The 12,220-nt window shown below is 39.4% G+C and overlaps 1 protein-coding gene across 27 annotated transcripts in view; it reads left to right on the top strand.

The window, feature by feature from the left end:
• The window catches only part of USP37 (ubiquitin specific peptidase 37), a 118,791-nt gene that overhangs the window by 78,035 nt on the left and 28,536 nt on the right, over positions 1-12,220 (top strand). For 21 of the 27 annotated variants that reach the window (XR_010149881.1, XM_054679349.1, XM_054679350.1 and 18 more), the window contains 4 exons: positions 2,577-2,694; positions 5,265-5,344; positions 8,783-8,947; positions 11,303-11,368. Coding sequence is in view for 26 of the 27 variants with exons in the window: in XM_054679349.1 (XP_054535324.1) it covers positions 2,577-2,694; positions 5,265-5,344; positions 8,783-8,947; positions 11,303-11,368 (429 nt within the window). In the remaining variant the exon portion in view is untranslated. The remainder of the gene's footprint in view (positions 1-2,576; positions 2,695-5,264; positions 5,345-8,782; positions 8,948-11,302; positions 11,369-12,220) is intronic. The other 6 variants (XM_063790762.1, XM_054679352.2, XM_009444302.5 and 3 more) reach the window with 1 other exon arrangement.

The raw sequence follows: 12,220 nt of genomic DNA, 5'->3' as shown, positions 1-12,220 counted from the left end.
GGGAGGCTAAGGTGGGAGGATTGCTTGAGCCTGGGAGGTCGAGGCTGTAGTGAGCCGTGGTCGTGCCACTGCTCTCCAGCCTGGACAACAGAGCAAGAGCCTGTCTCAAAAACAAACAGAAGGGCTCATATGATTGGATCTGACCCATTCAGATAATCTCCTTTTTGATTCATTCGAAGTTAAGATTAGTAACCTTAATTATGTCTGCAAAATTCCTTTGGGCCAGGTAAAATAACATCATCATAGGCGTGACAGCTCATCATTATCACAGGTTGGTTCTACCCACACTCAAAGGGGACAGAAATATACAAAGTCGAGGGTCACCTTAGAATTCTGCCTGTTAGAGAGGCACTCAGTAAATGTTTGTTGAATCAAAGACAAATATACTCTTATGTTTTTCAGTCTTTAGCTGTAACAGTAGGGAATTAGGGTAGAAATATGAATATTACCTAAAGTACTGATAAGACAAAATGAAAAATGGTCAGCTAAAGCTATTTTAAAGAAATTTGCTTCTAGGTAAATTGAATATGGTGTTTTAATCTCTGAGCTCACGTTTTAAAATTCTATAAAAAATATATTTGATAACTAAATCATTCTGCTGCCTAATAGAAGTATCCACACATGCACATAAAGAACATGTAGATTATTTATTTATTTAGAGTTGGAGTCTCACTCTGTTTCCCAGGCTGGAGTGCAGTAGTGCGATCTCGTTTCACTTCAAGTTCAGCCTCCTGAGTTCCCACCATTCTCCTGCCTCAGCCTCCGGACTACAGGTGCCTGCCACCACACCCGGCTAATTTTTTGTATTTTTAGTAGAGACGGGGTTTCACCGTGTTAGCCAGGATGGTCTTGATTTCCTGATCTCGTGATCCGCCCACCTCGGCCTCCCAAAGTGCTGGGATTACAGGCGTGAGCCATTGTGCCTGGCCAATAACATGTAGAATTTTTAAAGCAGCATTACTTATATAGCCAACAACTGGAAACAACCTAAATGCTCATCAGTACTAACATGGATAATTGTAGAATACTCATACAGATTAAAGCTATACAACAACGAAAATGCAGTAGAGTCATGCGCAGCAGGCATAGTTAAATATTACAATCATGCTGAACAAAAGAGAGGCCAACTAAAAGAAAACATATTGCATAATCCCGTTATAAAAGGTTCAAAAACAGGCAGAACATCTGTAGTGTTGGAAGTCAGAATAATAATTGTCTTTTGGGACCAGGTGTGGTGGCTCACACCTGTAATCCCAGCATTTTGGGAGGCCGAGGCAGGTGGATCACGAGGTCAGGAGTTCCAGACTGGCCTGGCTAACATGGTGAAACCCCATCTCTACTAAAATAGTAAAAATTAGCCAGGCGTGGTGGTGTGCACCTGTAATCCCAGCTACTTGGGAGGCTGAGGTAGCAATTGCTTGAAACGGGGAGGCAGAGGTTGCAGTGAGCCGAGATCGTGCCATTGCACTCCAGCTTGAGCAACAAAAGCAAAACTCCGCTTCAAAAAAATAAAAAATAGTTATTTTTGGGGAGAAGGAAGGAGGGTAGTGATTGGAAAAGGATATGTGCAAGGGGGCTTCTAGGGAGTTGATGGTGTTGTTCTGTTTCTTTCTTTTTTGTTGTTTTTCATTTTTTTTTTTTGAGACAGAGTCTCTCTCTGTCGCCCAGGCTGGAGTGTTGTGGCGTGATCTCAGCTCACTGCAACCTCCGCCTCCCGGGTTCAAGTGATTCTCCTGCCTCAGCCTCCCAAGTAGCTGGGATTACAGGCACGCGCCACCTTGCCTGGCTAATTTTTGTATTTTTTGTAGAGACAAGGTTTCACCATGTTGGCCAGGCTGGTCTCGAACTCCTGACCTCAGGTAATCCACCCACCTTGGCCTCCCAAAGTGCTGGGATTACAGGCACCAGCCACCACACCTGGCCCTGTTTCTTGATTTGAGTGGTAATGAATGTGTTAACTGATAATTTATCAAGCTGTATACCTGCGACAGGTTCACTTTTGTATGTTATGTTATACTTTAGTTTTTTAAAGTTTGGGGGTTGCTTATATAAAGTTTAAAAATTGGCCGGGCGTGGTGGCTCACGCCTGTAATCCCAGTACTTTGGGAGGCTAAGGCAGGAGAATCACCTGAGATCGGGAGTTCGAGACCAGCCTGACCAACATGGAGAAACCCCGTCTCTACTAAAAATACAAAATTAGCCGGGCATGGTGGCGCATGCCTGTAATCCCAGCTACTTGCGAGGCTGAGGCAGGAGAATCGCTTGAACCCGGGAGGCGGAGGTTGCAGTGAGCCGAGATCGCACCATTGTACTCCAGCCTGGGTGACAAGAGCGAAACTGCATCTCACGAAAAAAAGATTTAAATAAAGTACTTAAATACTTGCAATTGAGGTTTTATCTGTATTAATTTAATAAGGGTTAAAGTAAGCATGAAAAGTCTTAAATGTATATAGTTCTTATGCCTGGTGATAGTGTGTCAGTACCATAAGTTCTGTGGAAGAACAGAGTTTCTCAGGTATATTTGTATTTCTTGTGTATTGGTCTGAATGCTTACATGTCTCATTTTATTCTTACAGATGTGGAGAGATTATCCCCAAAAGAGAACAGTTTAATGACCTCTCTATTGACCTTCCTCGTAGGAAAAAACCACTCCCTCCTCGTTCAATTCAAGATTCTCTTGATCTTTTCTTTAGGGTAAATAATATCTTTTGTATTTTCACATAACTAAATTTTATATCATTGATAGTTGTATTTGAATATTTGAAGTTGGTTTCTTCAAGGCAAAGTTTCTTTTCTTTTCTTCTCTTTTTTTTTTTTTTGAGACAGGGTCTCACTTTGTCACCCTGGCTATAGTGCAGTTGCACAATCTCAGCTCACTGCAACCTCTGCCCCCAGGTTCAAGCGGTCCTCCCACCTCAGCCTCCCCAAGTAGCTGGATCATGCCACCATATCTGGTGAATTTTTGTACTTTTTGGTAGAGTCGTGGTTTCATCATGTTGGCCAGGCTGGTCTCGAACTCCTGACCTTAAGTGATCTGCCCACCTTGGCCTCCCAAAGTCCTGGGATTACAGGTGTGAGCCACCACACCTGGTTTTGGCAGAGTTTCAACAACATTATTCGTGGGGAAAACAGATGAGAAGTTTTTATAAATTATTATTATTTTTAAAAGCTTGATAAATCTAATTATAACTCATTGAAAAAGAAAATTAATTGCTTAAATAGATTATAAATTTAACTCAATAGCAAGCATTTAGACAATCTTAGAAATAGTTTGTTGGCCAGGCGCAGTGGCTCACACCTGTAATCCCAGCACTTTGGGAGGCCAAGGCAGGCGGTTCACAAGGTCAAGAGATCAAGATCATCCTGGCTAACATGGTGAAACCCGGTCTCTACTAAAAATACAAAAAATAGCTGGGCATGGTGGTGTGTGCCTGTAGTCCCAGCTAGTCAGGAGGCTGAGGCAGGAAAATCACTTGAACCTGGGAGTGGGAGGTTGCAGTGAGCCAAGATCACGCCACTGCAGTCCAGCCTGGCGACAGAACGAGACTCCGTCTCAAAAAAAAAAAAAAAAAAAAGTAGTTTGTTATTTGTAAACAAATATTAAAGTATTTGAAGTAACATATTCTAAAATTTGGTAACATGAAATTAAAACTGTAGATACCATGTAAGTTGGTATCCTAAGATCTGCAGAATAAGAAAATATTCTTTGCTTTTTCTTAGGTTGTACGTACCCTATTAGAAACAGGAAGAAAGAATCATGTTTATCCAAAGCTGTAGATACATATTTGTGTCTGTGATATACCGTTACAGATATTGAGAAAGTTTCTGGGGCATAATCAGACTGTTGTTATAGCAGTCCTTATAAACTAGTGGAAATTTGCAAGAATCGATTCCCCCTTGATCTGTCTAATAGCGGTCCTTGTTGTGTTGTAGCAAATTGGCAGGATTGTCTTCCTAAGGTATAAAAAATAAAAATAAGGCCGGGCACAGTGGCTAACGCCTGTAATCCCAGCACTTTGGGAGGCTGAGGTGGGAGGATCACGAGGTCAGGAGATCGAGACCATCCTGGCTAACACGGTGAAACCCTGTCTCTACTAGAAATACAAAAAAATTAGCTGGGTGTGGTGGCAGGCGCCTGTAGTCCCAGCTACTCGGGAGGCTGAGGCAGGAGAATGGCGTGAACCTGGGAGGTGGAGCTTGAAGTGAGCCGAGATCGGGCCACCGCACTCCAGCCTGGGCGACAGAGCAAGACTCTGTCTCAAAAAAATAAAAAAATAAAAAATCTGGCTGGGTGTGGTGGCTCCCACCTGTAATCCCAACACTTTGTGAGGCCAAGGGAGGCCAATCACCTGAAGTCAGGAGTTCAATACCAGCCTGGCCAACACGGCAAAACCCTGCTTCTACTAAAAATGCAAAAGTTAGCCAGGTATGGTGGCATATGCCTGTAGTCCCAGCTACTTGGCAAGCTGAGGCACGAGAATCACTTGAACCCTGGAGGTGGAGGTTGCAGTGAGCTGAGATCACGCCCCTCCCTCCCACCCAGTTGCCTGGGTGACAGAGCAAGGCTCTGTGTCAAAACAAACAAACAAAAAAATCTGTTTATTAAATGGTGAACGTTGAGCTCTACCCAAAGATAAATACTCTGCTTTTCTTTTAGTCATTTTTAAACTATTCTTGTTATTATCATAGACTTTGAAGATTTTCCTATGTATTTTTACCCCCATTTTTTAAGGATTTCTTGTTTCAGTGTTCTCTAGGTAATGGTATTCACCCCAACCTTTCATCCTTTTAAAGCAGTTGTTCTTAGTGGGCTGTCACGAGAAGATTGAGTTCCATTATGCGAAAGGGGTAGCGTTACACCTAACAGACAAGAAATTCTACCTAACCTAAAGGTGATCTTATCTCTGCTATGGCCATATGTTAAAATCTGGATATACTCTTGGTAGTGGTTCATATGTGTCCATGGGGAAAAGGCTGAAAAGGCTAAGAATCTTCTATTTTAGAGTCTAGTTACTATCATAAATTTAGATATATTCTTGGTGAAAAACGAAATTAGAAGTTCTGAAATGGGGCATGATATTATAGGTATATTTTGAGGATTGGGTCTTAATTTGGTAAGGCTCATGGCTCTAGACACAGAATTTTTAAAACTGGTTCAGAGTTGTCATTCCACTAATGGAACTAATAAGACTAGAGCAAATTATTTGCATTTAAGATACTAATGCTGATTCACCTTCATGCTTTATTTTTCCTTCTTTTTATAGGCCGAAGAACTGGAGTATTCTTGTGAGAAGTGTGGTGGGAAGTGTGCTCTTGTCAGGCACAAATTTAACAGGCTTCCTAGGTAATTTTTTTTTTTTTTTTTTTTTTGCTATGGACTAAAGAATTCCCAGGTACATTTAATTGCTTTTCAATGTTTCTTTTTAAAGTTCATACAAATATTACTGAATAAATGAAGGTTACCAGAATGGATTGGTAAAGAGGGTCAGGAAAGCTGAAATGTGCAGAGTGTAAGAGGGCGGAGAGCTAGAATGCTTTTGCATAAGAAAGGTGACCAGGTGTGATAGCTCACGCCTGTAATCCTAGCACTTTGGGAGGCTGAGGTAGGAGGATCACTTGAGTCCAGGAGTTCAAGACCAGCCTGGGTAACGTAGGAAAACCCCATCTCTACAAAAGAAAGAAATATATATTTAAAGAAAGGAAGGAAGGAAGGAAAGGAAGGAAAAGGGTTTGAAATATTGAAGAGAAAAAGGGTCTTGAGAGTTCCAAGAAAATGGCAACAGAGGATACAGCTGCTGAGACTTTGGAATAATTATAAGAACTAGCTAGTCAATTTTTAATTCAGTAATGTGTAATATTCAGTTATATTTTGTTGCCCTGTGTTGTGCTGTAGTCTTTTTCTGTTATCCCATACTTTCAGTAAAAACCTGCTATAGACACATACACACATGTATATAAGAATAAAACAGGGAGTAATTTTTTGCAGTTTGTGCGTTCCTTCATTCTAAGGATCTTATAAATTAGTAAATTTCCTGTAATCATAAGATAAATTTTCTGATATAGCAATGAAATTAACTTATATTGTATCTGCTCTGTATAAACATAAAACTGAAGTAGTTACAAAAAATTATTATGTGGTTACAGGACAGCTTTTAGTTCTTTCCAAGAATAGATCGCAAACACCAAGGTTATTATTAACATTAAGTATTTATGTAGCACTTTGCCTACAGAGTGCTTTACTTTCTTTTATTAGCTTCAATATTCTGTCAGTAAGTGTGGAATTTCTGGAACCTAGCCCCTAGAGACTAGTTCTTTTACATTTCATAATCTACTCCTTTCTAGAAAATGGGAGTTGGTTTTTTTTTTTTTGGTTGTTTTTTGTTGTTGTTGTTGTTTTGATACAGAGTCTTGCTCTGTCCCCCAGGCTAGAGTGCAGTGGCACAATCTCAGCTCACTGCAACCTCTGCCTCATGGGTTCAAGCGATTCTCCTGCCTCAGCCTCCCGAGTAGCTGGGATTACAGCTGTATGCCACCACACCTGGCTAATTTTTGTATTTTTAGTAGAGACGGGGTTTCGCCATGTTGACCAGGTTGGTCTTGAACTCCTGACCTCAGGTGATCCACCTGCCTTGGCCTCCCAAAGTGCTGGGATTATAGGCATAAGCCACCGCGCCGGGCCAAGGAAGTTGGTTTTAAAGAAATGACTTTATAAAGGCTGGGTGTGGTGGTTCACGCCTGTAATCTCAACATTTTGAGAAGCCAAGGTGGAAGGTTTGCTTGAGAACAAGAGTTCAAGACCAGCCTGGGCAACATGGTGAGACCCCCATCTCTACAAAAAATGTTGTGTTTTTTGTTTTTTTCAAACAGAGTCTCGTTCTGTTGCCCAGGCTGGAATGCGGTGGCATGATCTCGGCTCACTGCAACCCCCGCCTCCTGAGTTCAAGCGATTCTCCTGCCTCAGCCTCCTGAGTAGCTGGGATTACAGGAACGCGCCACCACGCCTGGCTAATTTTTGTGTTTTTGGTAGAGACAGGGTCGCGCCGTATTGGCCAGGCTGGTCTCAAACTCCTGACCTCAGGTGATGTGGCCGCCTCGGCCTCCTCAAGTGTATAAATCATAGCAGTATTATTATATTGACTTAAGAGACTTATATTTTTGAATTAAGAGAATTTGTTCTTTCCTGTTTGTGAGTGGTTTGAGGCCAGGAAGGTGGGAGGAAGAATCTTAAGGCAAAGAATTGGTTGTTACCAGCTGTCACTAAGGAAATTATGTGTACAGTTAAAAAGACTAGTTTTGACCTCACATGCTGGATGTCTTTTCTCTTTCCCATTCTCTTGCTATTTGGTTTTTCAAGTGGGGGAAAAAAATGCTAAGGGGAATTTTTCTCCTTGTTTTTCTTTCTTTTTCTTTTTTTTTTTTTTTCCTGGTAGATCACTTGTGTTAAAGGTTAATTTATTCCAGACTTACGTGATAGAAGCTTCTGTTTGTCAAATCCTAATATTAGTTTTGTTCTACTTTTGTTCAATTTAATATTCAAAGCCACTCTTTAAATCCTAATGATTAGTCTTGTTCTACTTTTGTTCAGTTTAATATTCAAAGCCACTCTTATTCTTGAAGAGCCTGATGCCATTATCAAATCTGTTCACAAAGTTGGGCCTCATCTTTGAAGATCAGTGATTTTGACTATCATTTTCCTGTTTTATATTACCTTCCCCCCCACCTTTTACTGCTCCATGCATAGCAGGGCTACACTATAGGCAGTGTGTCCAGAGTAGCCTCATATTACCTTTTATTTTGGTTAGGTTATTTGAAATTCTAGTTAAAATATTTAATTTTGACATTGGTTTCACATCAGTTGTGTCCTTGTATTCTCTCAAATTGTATATTTGAAGATCCTGAGTTCTAGCACGCTTTTTAAAGAGAACTACAATCTATAACTTCAGTTTGCAAATTTTTGTTTGTGGCTTCTGTGATGAAGGCATATATGGTAAGAATCAGTTTTTTATAGATCATTTTTGTGTGTGTGCCTAGAACTGAAGTTTATTCCCATAAGATGTTTGAAATTCAATTTTTAAAGTGTTCTTGTGGGTTGAGAAATATATTTAATCCATCAAGCAGAGATCGTGTTCTGTGTGAGAAGTGAAAAGGTTACCACAATTTTAACTATAAAGAATTCAGTGCTTCTAAAGAGCTAAAAGCCTTTACAGACCCACAGATCAGATTTGGCATGCAAATTTTTGTAAAGCTTTTTTCTAAATGGGGAAAAGTTTTGTATTTCCTCCTTAGCTTTCTACAGAGAAAGTACTTCTGAAAATAAAAGAATAATTCTCATCAAAAATCATCTTGAAGTAATTAATGTTTACCATCAAATATAAGAGCTATGTAACATTTTAATAGACATTATTTTACTAGTAGCGGTTATATAAAACCTATTGCTTTTTAAACTATGTAACAGTGAAGTAAATAATTTAAGGATTTAACCCAATATCAGTGCCAAATTTAACATTCTTGTCTGCTATATTTTATTTATTTGTGTTTTTTCTAGGAACATTATAAGTATTTTACCCAAACCACACTAATCCACCATTATTTGTATGCTTATTACCTAGCCCAATGCCTGGCACCTAACAGGTATTCAGTAAATATTCTTTGACGTGTCTTTGGTTTGGCCAAATGGATTTTTTAAATCAAAAGTCGTCTAACATAGAGTGATCTCTTTTACTGTAAGAAAGATACATGTATTATGTATGAATTAGTAAGGTTGTCATCTCCTGTTTTTCAGGGTCCTCATTCTCCATTTGAAACGATATAGCTTCAATGTGGCTCTCTCGCTTAACAATAAGATTGGGCAGCAAGTCATCATTCCAAGATACCTGACCCTGTCATCTCATTGCACTGAAAATACAAAACCACCTTTTACCCTTGGTTGGAGTGCACATATGGCAATGTAAGTCCTTGAGAGACTATGTCTTTATATTCCCTTTTGAAATAGGCTTTAGTATCTAATCAAAAGAATGACTGAATTACATAATATGACTCCAAGGTAAAATCAGATCAATGGCCAGATGCAGTGGCTCATGCCTGTAATCCCAGCACTTTGGGAGGCTGAGGCAGGAGAATCGCTTGAGCCTAGGAGTTTGAAACCACCTATGGCAACAGAGCATGACCTCATCTCTACAAAAAATAAAATAATAAAGCCAGCATGGTGGCACACACCTGTAGTCCCAGCTACGAGGCTGAGGTGGGAGGATTGCTGGAGCCTGGGAGATGAAGGCTGCAGTGAATGGTGATCAGAGCAAGACCCTATCTCAAAAAAAAAAAGAAAAAGAAAAAGAAAAGAAAAGAAATCAGACCAAGAAGGAGATTTTAATTTTGCTTTACTTTGTTTTAGTGTTAAATCACTGCCTGAAGTAATTGAAGAAAATGCTTAAAATTTTTCCAAAGTTATTAGTTGCTTTTCATAGTGAGGTGCTTTTTTAGGAAGTGCTCTTGGTTAGAGTGCTAGAAGACAGTTTGATATACTTCTTGAATATGAGTCAAACTTAGGTGATAATAAGAGTCACCTAGACACTAAAAATACTGATTTTTGTGTTTTTTCCCTGGAAGTTCTATTTCAGTAGGTCTGAGATAGGTGCTTAGGAATCAATATTTTTAGCAAATGCTTCAGTTGACTCTTCAGGACATGCAGATGTGAGAAACCCTATACTCAATGTTATGCCTTCATGCATATATTATCAGCAGTGTAAAGAACTTAAATGGCTCCTGAAATTTCTCAAGAAAAAAAGAAGTAATCTTTACTTTAGGTTTTTGCTTCATCATGTATGCTGGGAAAACCTTCGGACTTCTTTGAGTGTTCCCCTTTTTTCTACATACTTGCATTACTTTGAAGCCATATGTTATGTCATTCTTTTCTATACTTGAACACTAGTTTGGTAGAATAATAAAATTGTAGAACTTTGAAGATGGAAGACATTTTAGAGGTTTTTGTCCAAACCCTTAAGAGGACCAAGGAAATTAAATGATTTTCCTAAAGTCATACAGTTAGTGTCTGAAAGAGCCACGTCTCATAGAAGTTTACACTAGTGTCTCAAGGGTCTACTAATAAAGGCATGTGCCCAGAGAGTCTAAGTGTTTCTGGTTTTTTCCTCTCACAGCTTTTCTTTTCGCGTTTTTGCTTGGTGCATACTACCTTCTGCTGGTAGAGCTATTACTCTTGCTGGCAGTAGTACTATGTCACACTAACAGTGTATGATCACAGGCCTGAAGCCAAGCTATCTGACTGTACAATTTGATAGCTTTTAGACCTTGCACAGATTCCTTGACTTGTCTATAAGAAAAACAATAGGATGGTTGTGAACATTAAATGAGGTAATAATACGTAGAGTTCTTAGCACAGTGTCTGACATCCAGTAAATCCTCCATAAATGAGAGCTATTACTTTAAAAGAACTGAGACAAGGTAATTTTCTCCAAGTTATTTTTTTCATATGTATTACACTTGACTTCATTTCCAGTGCTGTCTATGTAGATTATTGGATCAAGGAGAGCCTAGAGATGGTATTTTATTTTCTCTTTTGGCCTCTATTGCTAGTATTCTTTTTTGTTTGTTTGTTTTTTGAGACGGAGTCTCGCTCTGTCGCCCAGGCTGGAGTGCAGTGGCGCATCTCCGCTTACTGCAAGCTGCGCCTCCCGGCTTCACGCCATTCTCCTGCGTCAGCCTCCCGCGTAGCTGGGACTACAGGCGCCTGCCACCATGCCTGGCTAATTTTTTGTATTTTTTTAGTAGAAACGGGTTTTCACTATGTTAGCCAGGATGGTCTCGATCTCCTGACCTCATGAGCCACCATGCCCAGCCATTTTTTTTTTTTTTTGAGATGGAGTCTCACTCCGTTGCCCAAGCTGGAGTGCAGTGGTGCGATCACCACTCACTACAACCTCCGCCTCCCAGGTTCAAGCAATTCTCATGCCTCAGCCTCCCGAGTAGCTGGGATTACAGGCACCCGCCGCCAAACCCAGCTAATTTTTGTATTTTTAGTAGAGACAGGGTTTCACCATGTTGGCCAGGCTGGACTTGAACTCCTGACCTCAGGTGATTCGCCCACCTTAGCTTCCCAAAGTGCTGGGATTACAGGCGTGAACCACTGCACCTGGCCTATTGCTAGTAATTTAAAAAGTATTATAATTGTTCGATTTTCAAGAGGACATAAAAGGAATTATAGTACAGAATAATTCATTTTATAATTTAAATATATATCTTTAATAATTCATTTGTATACATTATATATTTTCTAATTTTCTGATAGTTCTAGACCATTGAAAGCCTCTCAAATGGTGAATTCCTGCATCACCAGCCCTTCTACACCTTCAAAGTGAGTTATATTTCTTATGTACCCAAAACCTGTGTTTAAGGATTTGGCTTACCCTAATCTCCAAGATTGCCTCCCTGCCTTTTCATTATTGTTTTTCTTTTTGCATGATAATACTCTTTATTACCTATACTTTTGAAACTTTCCTGAATTTGGTTTAGAATATATTGAAGGATATAACAAATTTTAATCAGTGACACAAGGTTAGCTCATCCTCTCAATATTCTGTCTTAAAACTTTTAAAAACTTATTATTGTTAATATGTAATACTTTCATCCTAAAACTCTAAAAATTAACTGAGGACAAGGGAGTCTAGGGATTTAAGGGATAAAATAACCCCTATTAGTCTAAAGCACTCTTCCTTAAAGATAGGCATGGAATCCCAAAACATTTTTTACCTGTTGTTAGCCAGTCTGGAACTTCTTGTCTTTGACACCGAATAGGAGTTATTTTGAAAGGGGACAGGAAAACAAGCAAGCATTCTACAAATGCCCTATTTTTTTGTTTAAGACCAAACTTTATCCAAGGAGGGAAGCACATGCCTTTTTTGTTTGCTTTTTAAATATATTTCCTCTAAGATTTTACTAGAGGAGTTCCTGATTAGATCATTTCAATTGATTTAGTTGTCGTTTGACTTTTTAATTAATTTTTCTAAAACTTTGATGGCCCAAAGTACTTTTAGAGAAGAGACATTTTTGTTGTTTAAGGGCTTTTGGGGGGCTTATATAACCATAAAATGACATTTGGGAACTGCTATTTTCTTTTCCTCCTGTTAATTATTTTTCAGTGCAATTAAAACCAGATGACTAACATGACTAGAAATCTGAAATGGTACCGATATGAATACTCTTGCCC

This window comes from Pan troglodytes, chromosome 13 (genome assembly GCF_028858775.2).
Source record: "Pan troglodytes isolate AG18354 chromosome 13, NHGRI_mPanTro3-v2.0_pri, whole genome shotgun sequence".
Classification (NCBI taxonomy): Eukaryota; Metazoa; Chordata; class Mammalia; order Primates; family Hominidae; genus Pan; species Pan troglodytes.
The sequence above is the reverse complement of the archived record's forward strand: the minus strand, read 5'-3'. Positions and strand labels throughout refer to the sequence as shown.